Below are 23,708 nucleotides of genomic sequence, written 5' to 3'. Positions count from 1 at the left end.
GCGAATCTCAAATTGCGAGAATTTGCGATTCGCAAAATCAGATTCGCTAAACGGGATGTATAAAATAAATCGCTAATCATTTGCGATTCCTTAAAAATCGCAAATAATTCGCAGAATCCCGTATTGCGATTTCTTAATAGCGAAATTCGCTAACTAAGAAATCGCAAAAACGGGAATCTGCAAGCCTGGTGCAGGCTGATGACATCACAAACAGGAAACTGTAGTGATTGCCTGCACCTGCTCACCTGAGCCACACCCAGAGGCTGCTTGTGGAGTGTGAGGAGGCTTTCCTGGAGACAGCAACCAGCAATGGATCCCAAACAAAACCAGCAGGGCAAAGATGCAGAAAAAAGAAAGAGAAAACACAAGTTTTCAGAAAAGGAGCAGGAGGTCCTCATTGAGGAGATGGTCTGCAGCCATGAGCTCCTGTTTGGGAAGAAGGCACTCAAAGTCCCAGAGGCCAGGAAGAGGAAAATCTGGCTGGAAATACAGAGCAAGGTGAATGCTGTTGGAGTCACCACACGCACCATCGAGGAGCTGCGCAAGCGGTGGTATGATATGCGCCAGAGGTCCAAGGAGAGGGTGGCAGCCAGACTCAAGGATGCCAGTCAGACTGGAGGAGGACCATCCACTGCAGAGCAGCCAACCCCCCATGAGGAGCTTGTGGAGTCAACCCTCCTGCCTGAGAGCGTTGGTGGTGTGGCTGCAATCGACAGCTCCGACCCCTCATCCAGCAGACAAGGTAAGATGCATGCCAAATCACCCTGCACTCCTCCCCATCCCTTGCACACTCCCCCAAATGCGCATAGTTAACTCCCAACATGCCAATCCAGCCCAGGTCTTACAGCACACCCAGCAATGCATCATGGTACTCGTAGTACTGTGTCTGACTGTGTGTCCATGACACCATCACAAGTAAATGCAACATATGTGTTTTGGGGATCATTGAATAGAAATGTGTCAGAGATTAGCCGTCAAAGATTTGTAACTTTATTGAGTGCCACATGCAGACAGTAACACAAACTCATATAGTCCCCTTTACATCCACAGCACACGCCATGCCACAAGAAGACAGCGCTGAGGGAGAGGAGCCTGCAGACCCTGCGGACTCCAGCGATGAGACAGAGCAGCAGCCAATTCAGCGCAGGAAGCGCGCACATGTGCCCCCACTGCCTCCATTTGAGGATGAAGTCCCAGCAACAGGCGATGACACCGACAGGAGAGAGGGGAGTCAGGGTGTGACAGACATGCCCCGTCATGACGCACCAACACCAAGGCAAAGGGAACAGGCCATTTCCAGGTCAAGGCCCAGGAGCAGCACTGCAACAGAAGGAGAAGGCACCGTGTTCTCCGGCTTGGAACAGTGCATGTTGCAGGAACAGCGCCTGCAAAGCAAGGCAATACGGTCAATGAATCGCCAGCTAGGCCGCCTACATCAGGACAATCGCAACATGGTAGCGGCAATACGAGAGCTCTGTGCCACTTTGAGGGACACCCAAGCTGCCAATGACAGGGCTGGACGACGTGCCAATGCACGGCTACACAATTATACCAAGGCAGTCAACCGCCTCTGCACCACCACCAGCGCACTCACACGCAGAAGCGTAACCATGCAGGTGGACATGGCACATTGCTGCCAGGACATAGCGCGAGGGCTGGCGCAGGTGACCACTGCTGTGGAACAGCTGCAGACAGCCAATGCAGGTGGCAGCGCACTAATGGCCTCTGCTGAGAGTGAGGACACATCGAGTCGCAGCAGCATCACTCCAACCTTGCCAGGTGAAAGACGCCGCAGTGGCAGACAGGTAGCAGGCCAAGGGCGCACCATGGGGGTCAACCACCCTGGACGGCACCGACGGAGGTGATCATCTGCGGGGACACTGACTGCAACACGGGTGCATTAACCCGCAAAAGGCTGTTTGCCCTATTTCTTGTGCCTTCTCTGCACTGTGTGTACAACATGTGCTGGGGACAATTACATTTTCTTTCATGTTAAGTGTGATTAAACACTTGACACATCATCAGGCTTTGTAGTCTCATTTCCTCAATACTCACCTAAAAGTAGTTTTGTGTGATCTCAGTCCGTCTCTGGCGTCCAGCAGCTGCCCCAACTCCTGGTGCTGGTCTGGCAGGGGGAGCAGGGCGCTCGTCATCCGATGTGTCTGTATCGGTCACATCAATTGTGGTGCCTTTCCTCATTGCCATGTTGTGTAGCATTGCACAGCTTGCCACGATTTTACAGCAGGTCTCAGGGCTGTATTGCAGTGCGCCTCCACTCTTATGCAGGCACCGGAAGCGGCTCTTCAGGATTCCGAAGGTTCGCTCAATGACACAGCGTGTAGATCTGTGTGCCCTGTTGTAGCTCCTCTCACTTGCATTTGCAGGATCCAGGTATGGGGTCAGGATGAAGTCGCGCACTGCATAGGCACTGTCACCTGCATGGAAAAAAACACAATAGGTGAGTCAATGTCCCCCCCCTCAACTGATGTAGTGGATGTATTGATGTGTGCAATGTATTTACCGAGCAGGTACCCCTCCCCAAACTCTCCAGCACTCAGACGTCTGTGTATTCCACTGTGTCGGAAGATGAAGGAGTCATGTGTACTGCCGGGGTATTTGGCTACGATGTCGGTGATGTGATACTTAGCGTTGCACACAATCTGTATGTTGAGGGAATGGTAGCATTTCCGATTCCTGTAGACATATTCAGTTTCTGCTGGGGGTGTGATGGCCACATGGGTCCCGTCAATGCAGCCGATGACGTGGGGGAAACGTGCAATCTGGTAGAAGTCCAGTATCGTTTGTTGTAATGCCTGTTGGGTGGTGGGGAAGTAAATGTGATGTGGGAGCCTCAGTAGCATTGCATCTAGGAAGGCATGGAAGAAGCGCGAAAGTGCACTCTGTGACACACCACCAACCTCCGCTATGACCCGTTGAAAACTCCCTGACGCGAGGAGGTGCAGGGAGCACAGGACCTGCACATGTGTGGGAATTGTTTGTGTCCTGCGAGTAGGGTGCTCCAAGTGGGGTTTCAGCTCCTCAATCAGGTCCATTATGGTCTGTGGGTGCAGTCTGTACTTGTCATAGATCTCCTCTTCAGTGTTCTGTAACAGGGTGATGCGCAGCCTGAAGATACGTTCCTGTCTCATTCTCCTGTGTGCAAGGGCCCGAATACGCAGCCTCCTGGCTATCACGTACATTGCAGCCATTGTGGGTGTGTTTGTTGCATTGTGGGCTGGTTTTTGTACCTTGCACCAGTTTACCACCTGCAAGCAATTGGTGTTAATTGCGATTTCTTAATTAGCGAATTTCGTGAAATCGCAATTTGCGATTTTTTCATACATGTGTTTGCGATTTCTTAGCTAGCGATTTCTTGTTAGCGATATTCGCAACGCTAAGGAATCGCAAATTAGGTATTCGCTAGGAAATTCGCAGTTTTCTTGTTTCGCCGCCTAAGAAATCGCTAATTTAGCGATTTCTTATTTTTCAGTTTGGAAATGTGTCATACATATGAAATAGCGAAAAATCAGTCGCAAACGCTGTTTTTTGCGATTCGCAGCGTTTGCGACTAATTTTTGCTTTCATACATATGCCCCTCAATCCTTTAAGCCCAAGAAGCTAAAGTTAAAGACACGACTTTCACATCTGTGTATTTCTTCTGTTGGTGAATGAATAGTATCCTTATCTGCACACAGTTTGTTTTCTCCTGAACTGGCAGGGCATTAACACATTGTTGTGTCCAGCAGTTCACAGAGATTCTGTGTTTAGCTCAGCTTCCTGCCACGGCCTGGAAGGGTGGGGACGACAGACGGCTGTTCATTGGCCTCCAGGGTCCTGGTTCATCCATTACCGATCAGGGAGAGGGGTGGGTGTTTGTCTGGGCGACACATACATCTTTCTACTGACTGGCCTCTACTTAAAATCTTACCCTCTCACTCCTCCAGCTGTCTGACCAGGGGGTCCAGATTATCACGTAGAGGAGCTACTCTGGTCCCGTTGGTAATCCCGCATTCTATGTCCTCTGGGCAGTGCTGCAGCTGTGAATCTGTTCCCAGTGGTAATTCCCCATTCTAAGTCCCCTAGACAGTGCTACTACCTGCTTCTCTGGTCTCATTAGTAATTCCTCATTCTAAGTCTTCTAGGCAGTGCTGCTTGCTGATTCTCTGGTCCTGTCTGTAATTCCTCATTGTAAGTCCTCTAGGCAGAGCTGCAGCTGTTTCTCGGTTCATACATCCACTACACTCCAAACCAAAACACATGGGTAAAAGACATTGCCATTTACAACGCCAATAGCTTCAACTCTAAAAAAGGCAAAACCTATTGCATTTTCAATCCAATAGGTCTCGCATTTGCTGGAGTTGGAGCTGTTGGCATTGCAAATGACAAACGCCTTTTATTTTTGTTTTGAAAACCTGCAAGTGGTGCGTAAACACGTGCTTTGTACTTATAGTTGTTGCTTACGAGAAGCAAGGCTGGGAGTTAGAACGCCTCTTTTACTGCCAGCCTTGCTTCTCGTAAGCAGCGACTATAAGTACAAAGCGCATATTTACACACCACTTCCAGGTTTTCAAAACACATAAATAAAAGGCATTGTCATTTACAATACCAATAGCTCCAACTCCAGCAAATGCGAGACCTATTGCATTGCAAATGCTTGTTGTGTAAGGTGGGAGGCGATAAATGTATCTTAAGGCTCCTCAACAAGTTTTAAGGTCTCTTCATACATAAAATCTTCACACGTTAAAGTAATTATTTTTTTTTTCTTTTTTTTTTAGAGTACTTATATCGCGCACAAATCACTCTTCCGAGTCTCATGGCGCTTGCAGACAGCTCTGAAAAAAGAAAGCGGAAGCAAAAAACTAGTTTCCAAAAAGCCAGGTCTTAAGCTTTTTACGGAAACAGCTGTGGTCTGACATGTTGCGGAGATGGTAAGGCAATTCACTGTGTGTCCCAGTAAGAAGGGAGGTGCCAAATAGGAACTTTTCTCATAAAGTTTCCCTTGGATTCTTAGGCACCCCCTGGTTCCGAAATGTCTCACCTGTAATCCTGCAAACACCCTCCTGTTGAGCAAAGCCTGGTTTATTGAAAATGGGCAAAGTTCTTTCTACCGTAGCGCTCACTTTTTCACATTAGAACGGACGCGATATTTCACCCCCCTCTCTTCTCAAGGGTACCAGATGACATGGGTTCTTGTATTCAAACAAACATTGCACAATCTTACAAACAGCCCTATGATGACGCAGTGCATTGTGGCTCCTGTCCTAACCAGGCTGCACCGCCTGCCCTTCTTGAGGAGTTCCTGCCCTTTTTTAGCCCCGAGTGGATGATTTTCTGTCTTAGCCTCGAGAAGGGCCGAGACACCCCTGCTTGGGGTAGCTGTCGCGCTCTATAAGCTTCGGTATTAGTATTATTATTATTATTAAGTGACTCTCTCGTAGACACCTGTAGATATACAAACTCGCACTCTTTACACTCATTACATTCCTTTCTCTGTAATTTATTAGTCGCTGCCATAATGCCATACTCGTATTTCCCGGTGGGTAGTGTCCAGGTGGGCACAGCCATAATGCACATCAGATCCTGTTTGATAGGTTGAAAACCCAGATGTAATTAAGTGGGTTTCATTGTCATCAACCCTGTCAGATGCTGCATGGCATCCTTGACGAATAACATTTAGAAAGTGAACAAGCATTTGCAATGCAATAGGTCTCGCATTTGAAAGAGTTTAAGCTATTGGCATTGTAACTGAGAATACCTTTTCTTGATCTGTTTAGCTAATTAACACATAAATAAAAGCCTTTGTCATATACAATGCAAATATCTCAATCGCTTAAAAATGCGAGATGTATTTCATTTCAACGAAACGGCTGCCTTTGTCCAGGGTGGCTTAGAAAGTGAAAGCGTGCATGGTGCGCTGAATGTTGCAGGAAAGCATGTTGTGCCTGCAGTATGAAAAACAATTTAAAGAAAACAGGGGCATATTATCAAGAAAGGCGTTAAAATTATCGCCACTTTAGCGGCAGAAAAATGCCTCTAAAGTGGCGATAATGGGCTTGATAATACGCCCTGGAGAATTCCCATAGAAGCCCATGTTGACACCAGAACATGGGCCTCTATTGGAATTCTCTACGGCATATTATCAAGCCCATTATCGCCGCTGTAGCGGCAGTTTTCTGCCGCTAAAGCGGCGATAATTTTAACGCCGTGCTTGATAATATGCCCCATAGTGCTTATAGACGTACCGTTTAAGAACTGGAGTAAAAGGACCAGTTCTCATGGGCGGTTACAAATGAAGAGGAGGCAGTACTAAGGAGGGACTAACAAGCCTATTAACGAATCAGAAGCCAGCATTCACAAAGGACAATCACACAAGCCAGTGACAAATGTTGGCGGAGAGTGGGTGGCGCTTCTATTGCATACTCCAATACAGCATGGCCCACAGAGTAGCGCATGCGCTGCCAGGCTCGACCTAAAAACAAATGTAATTAGTGGTAGAGAATGCTCCAGAACACGTGAGTTAAAGAATCTTTTGGACAGTTCGAGTGTTGCCTGTGTTGCGAAAGTGAGGACCCCATTGTAGGTCAGTCTGGGCCTGGTGGTGGCACACCAAGTGTGCCCTCCCTGGAGAGCGATTGAGTTGCTGAAACATCTCCTGGGCTTTTCCCAGGGCATTAATGACTTTCCACGCCAGTGGGGGCATGTTCCTCTTGTCGGATCATGGGGGTGAACTACCAGAATATCCAGTTAAAATATCATCATACAAAAATATTGGATACAGAGTATTGACTACCTCAATATTGTGAAAGTATATCTAGTTGGTGAGTATGTGGTCTTTTTTCCTTCCCTTCCTTGCTACAGAAATATCACTGCTTGCAGTGATGTTCGGGTGGCTCCAGTGATGGGCCGTTCCTAGGTGTTTTGCTACCCTAGGCGAGAATTGAAAAATGCAGCCCCCTCCTTTTTACATCCAGGCTAGAAGAATTAATGCATTAGATCACAAAATGTGCCTCATTATGCCGCATAATTTGCCTTTTTTTGACGCATAATTTAGCCAACTCTCCGCATAATTTGGTTCCCCCTGCGGCTTAATTTCAAGTGGCCCTGAGTATAAATAACACCAACAATCAAAGAGCACATGGCAAAACAGCTGAGTAGGTTAACCGCTTGCTGCAGAGATCTGCAGTGTGAGCTGGTCACAAATTGAAATATTTGCACAGTCTACTCAGCATTGTATCTTTCCAAGTTAACAAGGAGTGCCTTTGTGTTGAGTAATATTGACCTATTATCTAAGCCCAGAGGCATTATTTAATTAGCGATGTATGTTTTTTATTAAGTGGGCGTATAGAGCGCCAACGTAGCCATAGAACATCCCGGCACGATACAATAGTTGCCTGGGTTCATTTGAGTGGTAAATCATATAAAGCTGCCAAACTGACTCTAGAACCAGGTGGATGGGAGAGTCTCGCTATATGATTTTATTCACGCAGGTCAAGCATCACACGCTTCACATCTAGCTGACGCCGATATGTCTTGTCGCATAAATCTTGACAAACAACCCCAAAAGCTAAAGCGCAAGAGGCAGAGCACAATGTGAACTTGTTTTAATTGCAGGTTAGAAAATAAATTATGGTTATTTGTCTTTTTTTCACTATTTCCAGATCATAAGAAGACCGGAACCGGTATTTTGAAGTGAAAAAACAAAAAACGAATTTCAGATTGACGTGATAGAAAAAATAAGCCTCTTGGCACCCTATATTTTTTTTATGTGTGGCATGCCATTAGCCACCTATTTGCACTGCTTAAAAACAAATGAAATTTGTGAATTACGAACCAATTACCTGACACTGTTATTTTATTTCCTAGGCACCAGAGCAGCCGACACACACAGTCTGCCCCCCCCGCGCCGAGAGAGAGGGTGTTGCAACGTGCGAGACTTGTCACCGTCACTGGCTGCTGCATAAAGCACCACTCGGGGACTGGCCAAAAACGATGCCCAGGGCCGTCATTGATAGCGGTTTCCCGTGCTACAAGATTGATGGCCCTGGGGACCCACACACTAGTACTGCCCGCCTGCTCCACACACCACTATGCTAGGATGCGCTGCGCTGCGCAGCATGTACAAGCAGGTGCGCTTGCACTCACATACAGGTGCTGCTATTGTCTTCAAATTAAAAAAAAAATCCCCCTTTTGCCACCCTAGCCCTTTTGCTGCCCTAGGCAGCCGCGTAGTCTTGCCCAATGGTAGAAACGGCCCGGGTCCAGTCGGTGCTCTCGGTTCTGTGGATGACAACTCCCACCTCCTGCCTTCTCACAAAGCCTCTTGAGCCCCCTCCAGCCAAATGTAGAAAATCCTGAGTGTGGTTTGTTAGTCTCAAACAGAACCATGAGGTTTGGTGCCCCAAGGGGCAGTACTTCTGGATGCTAGCCTCTCTCTAGCACTACTACCTCCCCAGCACATAACATGTAATAGTGAAACCAGTGAGACTTTCATCTGGTCTCCTTTGAAATGTGTCCACTGCACCCACACTGCTGTAAGTCTGCAAAACGAGACGGATAGTGGTCCATCCTTAGCTTCAGTATCTCACAGCATCGCCCAACCCTTGGGAGAACAAAGAGTCACATCAGGGCATTTGTGGGGAATTCACCAATAAATCATAGCAGCTCTGTGTCTGCTGGCAGCTGGTGTGATTTTCATTATGCTTTTAAATTACAACTGCAGAGAGTGCACTGGTCCTGAGGAATGATGAGGAACTATTTAGCAGCTGAAACATGTTGACAACATTCAATTATTCTCAATCTCCTTTTGCAACAAATGTGTGCGCTCTCTAGCACCCATTAAGTTGACCCACATCACAAACATTATATTAGTATCGTCTGTGGCTAACCAGAAAAGGGTCAGATTTGATAGACAGCCCTCCATTGCTCATCAAACTTCGTATAAAAATACCCTGCAGTGACAGTAACAAAAACTACAGACAATTATAAGAAAGCTCTAAACAAACCACTAACCTATGGTTAGGTGTCTCCTTGACAATTTACAAAGGGAGAGGAAATAATCCGCAAACTGCCCCTGCGGGTTGCCTGGAATGCATTCACACACTAACCCATTTCAGAGGCTTTTTTGGTACTAAGGGTCTTATTTGGTGTTTTGCAAATGGGTCACTCCATCTCAAACTTAACGGATATCTGGTCTGCCTTATTACAAGTGCTATATATCCTATGACACTTACAATAAAGTTGGTGCTATATTCATCTCATGAGTGACAGAATAAACTTCCGCCAAACTCTAAATCTGTCTCTAAATCCAGACCAAAACTTAAGACAAAATCTTAACTTGAGACAAAATCCTAACTTTACTACTACTAAATGTCTTCTGTGAATACCAAAAGTAGTAACTTTAGGATTTTGTCTCAGATTACTTATGTGAATCGGCCCCTAAGACTTTGGCATTTTGGACTCAGTAATAAACAAAGTATTCACCAATAATCAATATTCCTGACTCTTTGGGTCTCTATTTTTCTCTGGCTGACTTGTTATTGTTAATTGTGTATAAAGTACCCCCTACACCATCTAGTGTATCCCCCCCAGCACCCCTGTTAGCCAGACACTGATTTTCTCTTTCATTCTGGAAGCCAGGAGAAAGTTGTTTATTTTCGGGAATGAATTTTGTGCAATTTAACTTCTGACAATTTTGGTGCCGATTACGATCCTGTAAAAACCGGGTGCGAACCGTCGGAAGGAGCATATTCTCCGTCTGACGCGTACCCGGTCGGAACAATATACAAACATGGAAGTACGATTCGCACGGAAATACTATTTCCGTACGATTCGTACAAAACACCGACCGACGAAAATATACATACAAAAGTGATCCGGGAAAGCGCCGACGTGACGTCGGGACGCACGCAGCCTGCCTTTCACGAACCAGGAAGTACGATTCGCACCGACGTCATCCCGCACGGAGAATATTTTCCGGCAGGCAAAAACTGCCGGGAAATCAGAACGACGCGAACAAGGAGTACCTGCACGCGACGGACAGACATGGACCCGAACCTACGTGTCATCCCGGCCCTCATAGCAGTCGACCTCCTCTACAGGCTCCGACGCAGACGCCGCAGAAGGTCAGAACAACAAAGGGAGGGGGGAAAGGGGGGGCAGGGGCAGGCCACAAAACCCCCACCCAAGTCACACAGCACACATGCCCTGGACATACCTGACCCCCAGGCCCTGGTCACTACGAGGGGGTGGGGGCGTGTCCAGCAAAGCCAGCGTTCGCCACAACGGAAGTGGTTGACGACGCGAACCGGTAACACAACAATACAGGTACGTCCCGTACCCACGTCTTAAGAGCGTGGGTACGAGTCGTACCACGCCCACACCTACGTCACCCCAACAATGGTGGGACGGCTCGTACCCACGTGGCAAAGGCCTGGGTACAGCCCGCACAAGCATTCCACAGCGTGGGTACGGATATGTACGGACCGTACCCCCACCCGCATATGCATGGAGCGTACCCCCCATCCCAACAGTGTATGTACGGACCGTAACACCACCCCTGTATGTATGGAGCGTACCCCCCACCTCAACACTGTACGAACGGACCGCACCCCCACCCCCGTATGTATGGAGCGTAACCCCCACCCCAACAGTGTATGTACGGACCGTACCCCCACCCGCGTATGCATGGAGCGTACCCCCCATCCCAACAGTGTACGTACCGACCGTACCCCCACCCCCGTATGCATGGAGCGTACCCCCCACCCCAACAGTGTACGTACGGACCGTAACACCACCCCCGTATGCATGGAGCGCACCCCCCACCCCAACAGTGTACGTACGGACTGTAACACCACCCCCGTATGTATGGAGCGTACCCCCCACCCCAACAGTGTACGTACGGACCGCACCCCCACCCCCACCCCCGTATGTATGGAGCGTACCCCCCACCCCAACAGTGTACGTACGGACCGTACCCCCACCCGGGTATCCATGGAGCGTACCCCCACCCCAACAGTGTACGTACAGACCGTAACACCACCCCCGTATGCATGGAGCGTACCCCCCCAACAGTGTACGTACGGACCGTACCCCCACCCGTGTAGGCATGGAGCGTACCCCTCATCCCAACAGTGTACGTACAGACCGTACCCCCACCCCGTATGCATGGAGCGTACCCCCCACCCCAACAGTGTACGTACGGACCGTAACACCACCCCCGTATGCATGGAGCGTACCCCCCACCCCAACAGTGTACGTACGGACCGTAACACCACCCCCGTATGTATGGAGCGTACCCCCCACCCCAACAGTGTACGTACGGACCGCACCCCCACCCCCGTATGAATGGAGAGTACCCCCCACCCCAACAGTGTACATACAGACCGTACCCCCACCGGCGTATGCATGGAGCGTACCCCCACCCCAACAGTGTACGTACGGACCGTAACACCACCCCCGTATGCATGGAGCGTACCCCCCCAACAGTGTACGTATGGACCGTACCCCCACCCGCGTATGCATGGAGCGTACCCCCCACCCCAACAGTGTATGTACGGACCGTACCCCCACCCGCGTATGCATGGAGCGTACCCCCACCCCAACAGTGTACGTACGGACCGTAACACCACCCCCGTATGCATGGAGCGTACCCCCCCCAACAGTGTACGTACGGACCGTACCCCCACCCGTGTATGCATGGAGCGTACCCCCCACCCCAACAGTGTACGTACGGACCGTACCCCCACCCGCGTATGCATGGAGCGTACCCCCCACCCCAACAGTGTACGTACGGACCGTACCCCCACCCCCGTTTGTATGGAGCGTACCCCCACCCCAACAGTGTACGTATGGACCGTAACACCACCCCCGTATGCATGGAGCGAACCCACACCCGTGTATGTTCTAAGCGTACATATCCTGACATAGGAGGGTTGGGTGCAGAGTCCTCCCAGCAGTGCCCGGACATAAGAGGGGTGTGTGCAGAGTCCTCCCAGCAGTGCCCAGACACAGGAGGGGTGGGTGCCTAACACTCACAGCAGTGCCCAGACACAGGAGGGGTGGGTGCCTAACACTCCCAGCAGTGCCCAGACATAAGAGGGGTGTGTGCAGAGTCCTCCCAGCAGTGCCCAGACACAGGAGGGGTGGGTGCTGGGAGACATCAGGCATTCCCCCCCCTGGGACCCCCCCTACAGTACATTGCATGTGTGTCACACCTGGACACAATGCCAGAAGTCACAGTCACAAAAAAGGGACACAGTCTGTGCTAGTGGACTCTGCACTCACCTGATACCCTGGTCGCCCATACAGCAGGGGGTACTGTGAGAGAATCACATCCAGCAATGCCAGGTTCTCCTCCAGGGTGAAAGGCTGGGACCTCTCCACAGACCTTGACATGGTTCCAGGGAATCACGAGCAGCAGCAGGGTCGTCGAATCCAAAGATGTGCAGGCAAGTGCTCTCTCATGGGACCTGGCTGCCTTATATCTGCCTTGCTGGCCTGTTTCATGCACAGGAGTACAGAGTGATTGGTCACTCACATTTGCATCCTATGTTTCCTCCAATCCCTTTAAACCTAGCACAGTCAGTGGGTTTCATATTTTTTTCTTGAGCATGATGTCAACTCCACAACCACTTTGCAACAAAGTAGATTTATTCAAACCGACTTTTGCTGTGCACCTGCAGAAAAAAATTCATACTTTAAACTTGGTCTCCATGACAACCAGCTGCATGTAGGCCTTTATACTTGTCCCTCATGTGTCCCCTATGTAATTTGGAGGTTCACACACAGGTACGGTGCGTTCTGGGGCCCTAGGGCACCCCAAATGCATAGAAACGGCCCGTACAGGCGTGTGTATGGTCCGTATCACTATGGGTGTGCTCGCGTATGCGTACCCATAGTGATACGGACCGTACACACGCCTGTACGCTCACTATCACTATGGGTGTGCTCGCGTATGCGTACCCATAGTGATACGGACCGTACACACGCCTGTACGCTCACTATCACTATGGGTGTGCTCGCGTATGCGTACCCATAGTGATACGGACCGTACACACGCCTGTACGCTCACTATCACTATGGGTAGGCCTACGGCAGCACTCCCATAGTGATAGGGAACGTGCACAGGCCCTCAGAGCGAATGTACGGTGCCTTTCACACATCACAATGGTGACAGGCAGCACACAGGAAGGAATAGAGCTGACATACTTGTCCATGGATGGACATCAAGGCATTGCCTGGGCAGTACTACATGTGTGGGGCACAGGTGTGAAAGGCTGTGATGTGGCACATTACTCCTGAATTGTGAAGGCAATAGATGTATGATGAGATGTGTACAGATGTTATGTGTGACGGTGCAATATGTGCCAGACATGCCCTTCACTCCTTTGACATGTGTGCATGTCGTACTGCACACTTGGGATGAGCGTAACTGGCATGGCACAGTCAACAACACACGCAAGTGTCCCCTGATGCCCACTACAGGGGTTACCACACCAGACATGTGACTACCCACGGTGCACGATGTGTCTCTGTCATGTATGTGTGGTGTGTTCCCATTAACTTGATGTTGGTGTTCCCTCAGAAGCATCTGCTGTTGCAGCAACCAACATGTGTCTGTGTGTAGATGGCCATGGCACACTGTTACGCACACCAGGCCACATGTGGTATCGGATGTAAGGTGTGTATGTATGCATGGGACACGGAGTAGGGAGTAGCGTAACAAGGACCTGTCTGCATCCTCTCAATGTATGTGTGGTGAGTCATGACATGTACACCTTAATGGCAAGGTGTGTGGGCTGTCCTAGTGTAATGTCATGTGACCTGTGGCTCGAGTGTTCCGCTACCTGTCTCTGCAATCGACATCCTACTTCTCCTGATGTGTTGATGTATGTCACTCCTGTGTTGCGTCTGGCTGTTCACTTACACTGGGACACAGCTAGTCCCATGCCATGGGATGTGGAGGTTCACAATCTCCGTGTGTAGCTGGGTCTTGGTAGGAGTGTCACCTGGCAGCCATACGTGTCCAGGGCATGTAGCACATACCTGACTCCCTATGTAGCATATGTGTATTGACAGATTAACATGTGCTCTGTACATATAAATTGTTGTTGTAGTGCACTAACTCTTCCTTGTCACTTTCAAATTACTGCAGAGCGCCGCCTCTTCCCCGACCAATTCCGGACTTGGCTGACATGCGGGAGAATGACTGTATACGCTTCTACCGCTTCCCCCAACCATTGATTGAGGAGTTGACGGCAAGGCTGGCACCACACCTGCAACCGCTGCACAGGTATCCTACGGCAATGACACCCAAGCTGAAGGTAATGGCAGCCCTACATTTTCTTGCCACGGGTATCTTTCAATATACCATAGCTCATGTTGGTGGCATGTCCCAGAGCATGTTCAGCCGTGTGCTGCATGATTTCTTAGAGGCCATGTTGCTTCACCTGGATGAGTTCATCCATTTCCCAACTCCTGAACAGTTGACTGGGGTCAAGCGTGGATTCTATGCCCTGGGAGGGATGCCCCATGTCATTGGGTCCATACATGGGACACATGTGGCTTTGGTACCACCACAGGCACAGGAGGTAGCGTACAGGAATCGCAAACACTACCACTCCATCAATGCCCTTGTGGTGTGTCTGTCCAACATGGTGATTTCACATGTCTGTGCTCGTTTTCCAGGATCAGCACACGATGCCTACATCATGAGGCGTAGCAGGGTGCCTGAAATGATGACGCAGCTGCGCAATGAACGAGCATGTGTTGTTGGTGGGTACACTCTGTCTGTCCTGTATTTTGCGTAGACTTCCAGCACGACCGCTTCTCCTGTCCTACTTATGTCCATGTGGTTTACATGTAGGGGACGCTAGCTATCCCAACATGAAATGGCGGATCACACCTCTCCGCAACCCCAGCACGCCGGCCCAGCTCCGCTACAACACCGCCCATGGCCGGACAAGGCGAGTGATAGAGAGGACATTTGGCCTCCTGAAGAGCCGATTCAGGTGCCTACACAAGACCGGCGGCGCCCTCCCATATGGAGGATGTGGTTCCGCAAGAGGACATTCGGAGTCGGCTCATACGCGACTTCTTTGCTTAGTGGTGAGTACCAGTGTCTGAGTATGCACGCATTGGTCCCCGTGTGGCATGTGTTGCGATGTGTGTGTCCATCTGCATGTATGCCACGTGAGTCAGAGGTGTGTGTGGATGTGTCACTCGAGTGATGGTGCCAGTGATGAGTGTATTTCCACAGTCATAATTGTGACCTAGCATGTTGTCATCCTTACATGTGTCGAGTACATGCACATGCAAGTGGCTGTGCTTTTTGTGGCTGACTTCTTGTGTGTCTCTCATCCCCAGGTACTTGCGCATGCCATCTGCTGGTTGCATTGGTGTGGCACTGCTATTCCTCATGGACACGTCATCGTGTGCTGACTCAGCGTTACACGCACGGACAAGTTTGGAAGTCTCCTTAGGGTAAGGGATGCATCAGGGGTGTATTGGGTGTGGCAGTTGTTTACGATGTGTGCACACTGCCCCTGTCGATGTTTGGTTCCTCTGCAGACATGTCGCATCACCATGGGACACATTACATGTAGCTGGATACACCTGAATAGATGGTCAGACTTGTTGACAGTCATCTGTGATGGGATAGTGGATTGTGATGATGGCATCAATGTGTGTAACACTGCCCTCGGACACATACGGTTTGCATTGGCTTCACATGGTGTGGGACTTCCACATCAGATGATCAATGGTGTATGGCAGCCTCTCCGTGAGCAGTAGGGGGTGTTTAGCTGTTACCCGACACTTGTGTGCCAGTTCCATGGCTATCACGCTTTTGTGCTGCAGAAGGGGGGTTCCAGTGTGGGACCCACATGTTACTCCACATGACCTGTGTATGTGTACTCTGAGTTGCCTCTGCATTCCGGGATACATGTCTAATAAAGGTGTCCCTATGCCTCCAAGGTGCCTCTTCTCAGTCAATGCTGGTGTGTTGCCACAGTGCATACGGCATGTCTGGCATGGTTTTCCGTGATAGTGGCTATGTGTTTATGTGTAGAGTAGCAAGATGCAAGCTGTTTGTGTGGGATTAGACTCTGTATTGTGCATGATGTCCATGACTGTGTGGGTATTGTGACATGTGCCATCCCCATGCATCCAACGTTGGCCAGGCCACCATTCTCTGCATCCACCTGACTCAAGCTTGCAGGACATGGTTCTGCCACCTGTCTACCCATACCTGGGTGCCCCCCAGGACACTCCACATGATCCCTGACCTCTGCGCATGACTGTTGCTGTATTCAATATGTCTGTCGGCACGGTTGTGCGGCCACCCCCTCAGCTGGTTGGGCCCATCACGGGTGTGTATGGTGCTCCATGTCTGTCTTGCCTAATACATTGTGACCCATGTGTGTCCTGTGCCAGACTCAGGCCCCAGGGTATGGATGGTTGAAGTCATATGAGAACTCAGGCGTGGTTAGACTTTACAAGACACTTGTATGGTAATAATGCAAAATGTAGGCATCATCTCTTGATCGTGTAACTTTTTATTTGTGTTGGGGTACGTGTTGGGGGGGGGTATGACAAGAGGGGCTTTCCGGGTGTGTGGAATCCAAAGTTCACTGGGGGAGTTGGTGTCCTTGCCATTGGAAATCATCAGAGTCCATGCCACAGTATTTGTCAACATTGGTCAGACAGTGACCAGCAAGTCCATGTGGCAGAGAATGTCTTTTGCTGATGTGCTGCTGTTGGTCCAGTGGGCCAGGTGCCAGGCCAGGTATCCTGGGAGATGGTGCTGTTGCGCCGACCCTCACGGTCTTTTCCGTGGACGACCCGCCCTCCTGCGGGAACGCTCAGAAGCAGGCCGTGACGATGTTTGGGATGCTCCGTCGGATGTCTCCTCCTCCTCCTGATCCCTCCCTGTGGGTGGTGATGTTCTTGGCCTGGTGGCACAGGGAGGGTTGCCCATGTTGTCGGCTATCCGACGGAGTGTACGGTGAATTCCCGTGAACACCGTCACGAGCTCAGCCTGTCTGTCCTCCATCCGCCCTTGGTGTCGCAGTAGACAGGCATGTTGCTCTGCATGTTGCTGGGCCTGCTGGGTCTTGATCTCCTCGAGGGTCCCCTTCATCTCGTTGAGGGTGGACACAACCTGGCTCATGCCGGTGGTGTCCTGCCGGTATGTGTCCAGGATGTTTCTCACATGGGAATATACCGGTTCCGCAGCCAACTGTTCAGGCTCGCGCCTCTGCCGTCCTCCACTCCCACCACCCCTGCCCACTTGCACCTGGCCTGCCGTTGTGGGCACATCGGGTCTCCGGGACCCCTGAGGGGTGGCATTAGCGTTGTCGCCTGCCTCCTCCTGGGTGCCCGGTACACCGTGTCCCTCCTGGTCAGCCTGGCTGCGTTGTGTTGGTGGGGCAGGGATCCTGGGTGTCTCTTGGGATGTGGCAGGAGTGGGGGTGGCGGTTGGCCCAGTTGTACCTGACACAGGTGCTGCAGGTGGTTGGACACCAGAGGGGCCAGGTTGGTCGGGGTCGTCCACAGAGTGGTGAGAGTCGTCGCTGCCGGTGGGATCGTCATCCCGCAGAGCTGGGTCCTGTGAGTCTTCCCCCCCAGTGTTGGGGGTGATCCACGACGCTGACCTGTGTGTGAGAGACACAATGTTATTTTTGTTCCATGCTACATCCATGTTTCATTCGTTTCAAAGTTGGCACATTTCCTCTGGGTATTTGGATATGTCTTGCATTCCACTCACAGTGCACTTGTGCATGGGTATGTCCCTTGGCCACAGCTTTTGAGACTTTACCTATGTGTGACACAGTCTTACTCGCTGCGTCAATTGTGACTGCAGTCAGCAGTGGAGTGAGCAGGTGTGGCGAGCCATGCATTGGCGCCTTCCGTGTTGCACTGTACGTGGGCACATGGAGTTGTTCCACACACTTATATAATGCAGGTAGCTGGTGTTGTGCTCGTGCACAGGTTGAGACATGGCACAGTGTTTTGCCATGGAGAAGAGAGGGGGATTCAGGCACTGGCCACCCTTGTCTACATGCACGCAGTCCACCTGCTGACGAGCAGACATTCCCACACCACCCAAGGCTGAATTGGTCTCCCTGTGTCTCCCTTTCTCACTCCCTCTCTGTCCCCCTCTCCCTCCCTCCCTGTGTCAGCCTCCTCCCTCTGTCCATCTCCCTGTGTCTCACTCCCTCTCTCTCCCCCTCTCCCTCTCTCTGTGTGTCACCCTCTGTCACCTCAGGCCAGCTTCCTAGGCACACACTTTTTGCAGATCTTTGAATGGCCTTTGGCTTGTTCATGTGAGTTTGTTTCTGATCTCCAGGCACCCATTGGGTGTAGTGTCTGTGTCTGCGCTGCTGCTGTGGTGGTGTGTGCTGCCACTCTTTCACAGTGTTGGCTGTTCATTAGCTGCTGTCATGTGCAAAAAGTGCCTTCACCCCCATGTCTTAATGCAAGGCATCCGCCATTTGCTGGCAAGTCTTTCCTGTGTGGGGACACACTGTTTGTCTGGCTGTGACCTAGGCCATATGGGCAGAGGGCATTGTTGTCTGATTCTGAGTTGCACTATGTGATTTTTGAGGCCCACACTCCCGCCATCCGGGTTACCGTGTCTTGTGTTGGTGTTTTCTGTGGCCTGTGACTTGGGATTGTCCAGCTGGGTGCATGGGGCATGGTGGCGCTAGTGGCATGTGCGTGTTTATGGAGTGTGGTTGAGTCATGCGATAGCTTGGGGTGGTTGCGTGCATGATTGTGAGTTTGGTTGTGGATGACGTTCCCCCCATGTGAGGTGAGTTGTTTGTGTACTCACCAGGCTCTCGGAGTCCTTCTATTCCGTCCACTGCCACCACCGGCAGTATGGCCATCACCCTCTCCTCCCAGGGATGGTATTGTACGCGTCTGCGGGGCGGCCCTCCTCCAGTGATGTTGGCCTGGTTGTGGTCGTCGGTCATTTTGACTCGGACCCTCCTCCGCAGATCGTACCACCTGGCTTGGCATTCATGCCTGGTCCTTCTAGTGGACGCAACAGCATTCACAGCATCGACAATCGTCTGCCACATGGCTGTTTTTTCGGAAATGCTGGTCTGTGTGACCAATGTTCCAAAGAGGTGTGGCTCGACTCTGAGGATTTCGTCGACAAGGACCTCCAACTCTTGGCTAGTGAACTTTGGATTCTTGTTAGTGGGCATGGTGAGGGGTGTGGGTGTGGATGGTTGTGGGGGGTGTGGGTGTGGATGGTTGTGGGTGTGTGGGTGTGGTTGTGCAGGTGTGTGTGTGAATGTGATGAGGTGAAGGTGGTTGTGTGAAGGTGTGCAAGTGTAAGGTGTAGTAAAGGTTCAAGTATGGTGCTGTGGGTTGTCTGTGGGGTCTGGCAGCAGTGAGTCTGTTGCAAAGGCTCATGGTTTGTGTCTGTGGGCCCTTTTTATTGGTCCATTGGTGGGTGTGGCTGTGTTTGAACTTTGGGTGGGTGTGTTATAAGGAGTGGTTGTGTTTTGGGCCTCTGTTTGGGAGTTTGGCAGTTGCAGGTCAGTGAATGTGTTGTATTTGTGCTTGTTGGACATGTTTTGTGGCTTTGTGCGATTCGAATAGAGTATTCTTGTGTTGTTTTGCTTTGTCCTGGTTGTGTACGTGTGTTTTTAGCGTGTGTACGGTGTGTACATCGGCCATTTTGTTGTACAGTGCTGTCCTTGTCTCTGGCTTGGTACGACTCGTACATGCGCGATGTTGGGTGAAGGTGCTGGTGTTGGGGCCTGGGGTGCGCTCCGTACTTAGACTGTTGGGGTCGGGGTACGCTCAATACATACGCGGGTGGGGGTACGGGCCGTACATACGCGGTTGGGGTCGGGGTACGCTCAATACATATGCGGGTGAGGGTACGGGCCGTACATACACGGTTGGGGTGGGGGTACGCTCCATGCATACGCGGGTGGGGGTACGGTCCGGACGTACACTGTTGGGGTGGGGGGTACGCTCCATACATACGGGGGTGGTTTTACAGTCCGTACGGACACTGTTGGGGTGGGGGGTGCGCTCCATGCATACGGGGGTGGTGTTACGGTCCGTACGTACACTGTTGGGGTGGGGGGTATGCTCCATGCATACGGGGGTGGTGTTACGGTCCGTACGTACACTGTTGGGGTGGGGGGTACGCTCCATACATACGGGGGTGGGGGTACGGTCCGTACGTACACTGTTGGGGTGGGGGGTACGCTCCATGCATACGGGGGTGGGGGTACGGTCCGTACGTACACTGTTGGGGTGGGGGGTATGCTCCATACATACGGGGGTGGTGTTACGGTCCGTACGTACACTGTTGGGATGGGGGGTACGCTCCATACATACGGGGGTGGTGTTACGGGCCGTACATACACGGTTAGGGTGGGGGTATGCTCCATACATACGCGGGTGAGGGTACGGGCCGTACATACACGGTTGGGGTGGGGGTACGCTCCATACATATGCCGGTGGGGGTACGGGCCGTACGTACGGGGGTGTACATACACGGGTGGGGGTCCATCTCGTACGTACACGGGTGTACATACAGGGGTGGGGGTTCGACTCGTACGTACACGGGTGTACATACACAGGTGGGGGTTCGACTCGTACATAGGAGGGCTGGGGGGGTGGTTGGGCGCGTACATACGGGGGCTGGGGGGAGTGTTAGGCGCGTATGCGGGCACATGTCTCCATGGTTGCTATGGGAGTTGGGTGCGGACGGTGCTTTTTCCATCCGGTTGTAACATCGGACGCACGGGATGGATCGTACTTCCGCGGTCGGACTTCACTTTTCACATTTGTACGGTAATTCGTCCGGGGACGTGTCGGGCACATTTTCTGACCCGAGGACGTGTGGGGAATTATTCCCAATGCGATTTGTATGGACTTTTTCCCATGCGAATCGTACTTGGCAGTTTGTACGGCACTTGTACGATTTGTACGGTAAAAAGACCGGATACGAGTCGTACGGGGAAATTATTTACAGGATCCTAATCGGCACCTTTGTGTCTTCTTAGCAACTTGGCTCAAAAATGCTTCTGTTCCTCTGTGCATACAGGACGACTGAAAAACTAGACTCAGAGTTCTGACCTACCGTCGGAGTTTGATACTTAGTAGCATTTTGTACCATTGACCGGAAGCTGCAGAAAACCAGCCCATCATGAGATATATCAGTCTGGAAAGTTCACAAAGTTAACTATGTAGAACTGAGTCCCTTTGCGTGTTCCTTTTTTTAACTTATCACTTTTAATTTGATACTATTTGGGAACTAAAAGGCGTGAATTAGATAAAATTGGTTAACAAATGAATAAGTTCAAACTTCAAAGTTGTTCCAAATAGGGAACCCAAATTATATGTCTTGCCAGGGCCCTAAAACAACTTTAAGATGACACTGGCAGAACCTGGTTTGTATTGCCTTCAACCCAATATCTGGGCAGTGACAGGCAAATGTGTCGCAGACCTCCAACAGGGAACCACAACACGCATGCACATTCAAGGCAGAGGAGGCGCCCAACTGAGAACCACCAGTGCACCCTGAACCCCTAGCAGAGGTCAGCATTTCCAGCACCACCAAAAATAATGTGTTGCTCTCTACTGAAGAAGGACAGCTGTCCTGAAACATGTGTCTAGAGATACACAGCACTGGCTGCACCAACAAGGGTGAAAAACTAAAGCCTGTCACGGAAGTAAGTGTTATCATGCACTGCATTTACTATGATGCATCGGGGTAAACTGAGTGCTGGGATGTGAGGCAGTGTGCGCCCACCCTCCTCTAGACTTCTGTAAATATGGGTTTGCGTCAAAATATATGGGTGTGTGCATGGGAAAACCAATGCTCCACTCCTGTAACTCCTCCCTGGCTCAATGGAACGTAATGCTTTGCATAGTTTTGTAAATCCCAAAATGCACTTTCAATCGTGGTAGCACTGAAAAGTGGCACCCCTAGGCCACAAAAAAACTAGTGAATCTGGGCCCCAGAAAAGACTTTAATTGTAAAATGAACACCAACTGCTTTCCATTTTGACTTGCATTGAAGTAAAAAAAATGCATATTCGTTTATAGTGGTTTAATTTTTCATACCAGGTGTACATACAAATTATTTTCAAACCAGCTAATCCTCACCCCATGTACAGCTCTAACCTGATCCACATTTAGCTGCAGAATTTGAATTGCATCGATGGAAATAGGGGCATATTTTACTTTTGGGCTGATGCCTAGAGTGATGGCAGGAGTTGGGAGAATGCCTAACCTGGCAGCAAACAGAAATGATAGCACCATTTGCATGAGTCACGTGGCTAAAGGCGACATTACAAATTGTATTTAAAACAGGGAGCAGACTTTTGAGATTAAAAAAAATCGAGCAAGAGTATCTCTGGATGACTTTGAACAAGAGGAATCCCAGTGTTCTACCAAGAAACCATCAGAAGACAGAGTAGTCACAGGGCAGAATGCTCGCTTCTGGAGATATATCTGCATTGTTCCTTCATGGTGCCTTCTTCATCTTCGGAGCGGTGGGCAACATGTTCATCCTCACTGTGATTTTCACTGACTGGGTCAAAAGAAGACTTGATCTCTACTCTTTAGAGCTCATCTTGGTCAGCCTAGCCATTGCCAACATTGCCCACTTGTGCATTTATTTTGTATGCAGAATATGCGGTAGGTTCTGGGTAGAAACATATGAGCAGGATCACGTCCTCAAATTTCTTCTCCTGGTCATGTTCTGCCTGCGCTGTTGCAGCGTCTTGTTTGCCATTGTGCTGTCCATCTACTGCTGCGTGAAGATCCTGAATATCAACAGTCCATCCTTCATGAGGCTGAAGATTAAGCTTCCGGGGACCGTACCTTGGCTACTCTTGGGATGCGTCCTCATTTCTATGAGCGGCGGACTAGTCATCCTCACCACCGATCTACTACTCACGACCAAAGGGGATGCAGTTGTGAACGCCTCCATCATTGCATCTCCTAATGCCCCTGAAGAAGGTCCCAGTCTTTCCTGGGTGCAGAAGAGAGGACTATCCAGCCTCCTCCTAATGAACACCATCGTTGCTTCGTTGTGCTTGGCAATGATCACCTTCTCCACTGTGGCAATTCTCAGGTTCATCTGCACTCACCTGACGCGTATGAGGCACAGTGAAGACGGCTTCCGAAGATCCCGCCTGGATCCTTACTACTGTGCTATGAGAACAATTACGTCTTTTTTCACCTTCTACGTCTTAATGTTCATCTCTCAGTGGCACGTACATTTTAATGTGGTCATACCAGGGACTCCTGCATATGTAACCCATACTTTCATAATTCCTAGCTCCCCAGCCCTTACCTCTTTAGTCATAATTCTGGGTAACTGTAAACTGAGGAAAACCCTCATTGGGCTCATCTATTGTCTAGTGTGCTGCTGTAGAGGCGGAGCGTGACACGGCAGCTGTGCATGCAGCTGTAGTGCAGTACTTGATACGGCTCCTGTACAAGCTACTGTAGCAACTGTGCATACATACGATACTTCACAAAACTACTCTTTGCACCGAGTGTATCTGATAAGTCTCATGTACCTGAAAACTGTTCACGAAAATACTATTGTATGTCTTTATTGCATTCGGCATGGGCACTGTACATGTAAAATGTGCTTGATGTGGCTACTGTGCACAGCTACTTTACGTGACATTGCACTCGCCAAGGCTACTGTACATGCCCAC

At 50.4% G+C, this 23,708-nt stretch overlaps 2 protein-coding genes across 2 annotated transcripts; both read left to right on the top strand.

Moving 5' to 3' along the window:
- The first annotated feature begins 309 nt into the window (after positions 1–309).
- On the top strand, positions 310–4,913 carry LOC146813359 (uncharacterized). Its single transcript, XM_085615387.1, has 3 exons — positions 310–742; positions 1,051–1,397; positions 4,776–4,913. The coding sequence occupies exons 1-3, from the start codon at positions 310–312 to the stop codon at positions 4,911–4,913; spliced, it is 918 nt and encodes a 305-aa protein (XP_085471513.1).
- Positions 4,914–22,466: 17,553 nt separating this feature from the next.
- LOC146813358 (taste receptor type 2 member 2-like) lies at positions 22,467–23,429 on the top strand. The gene has a single exon (XM_085615386.1). It carries the CDS (start codon positions 22,467–22,469, stop codon positions 23,427–23,429), a length of 963 nt encoding a protein of 320 aa, XP_085471512.1.
- Positions 23,430–23,708: the final 279 nt, after the last annotated feature.

This window comes from Triturus cristatus, chromosome 7 (genome assembly GCF_964204655.1).
Source record: "Triturus cristatus chromosome 7, aTriCri1.1, whole genome shotgun sequence".
NCBI classification, from domain to species: Eukaryota; Metazoa; Chordata; class Amphibia; order Caudata; family Salamandridae; genus Triturus; species Triturus cristatus.
This window is presented reverse-complemented; position numbering and strand designations above follow the sequence as displayed.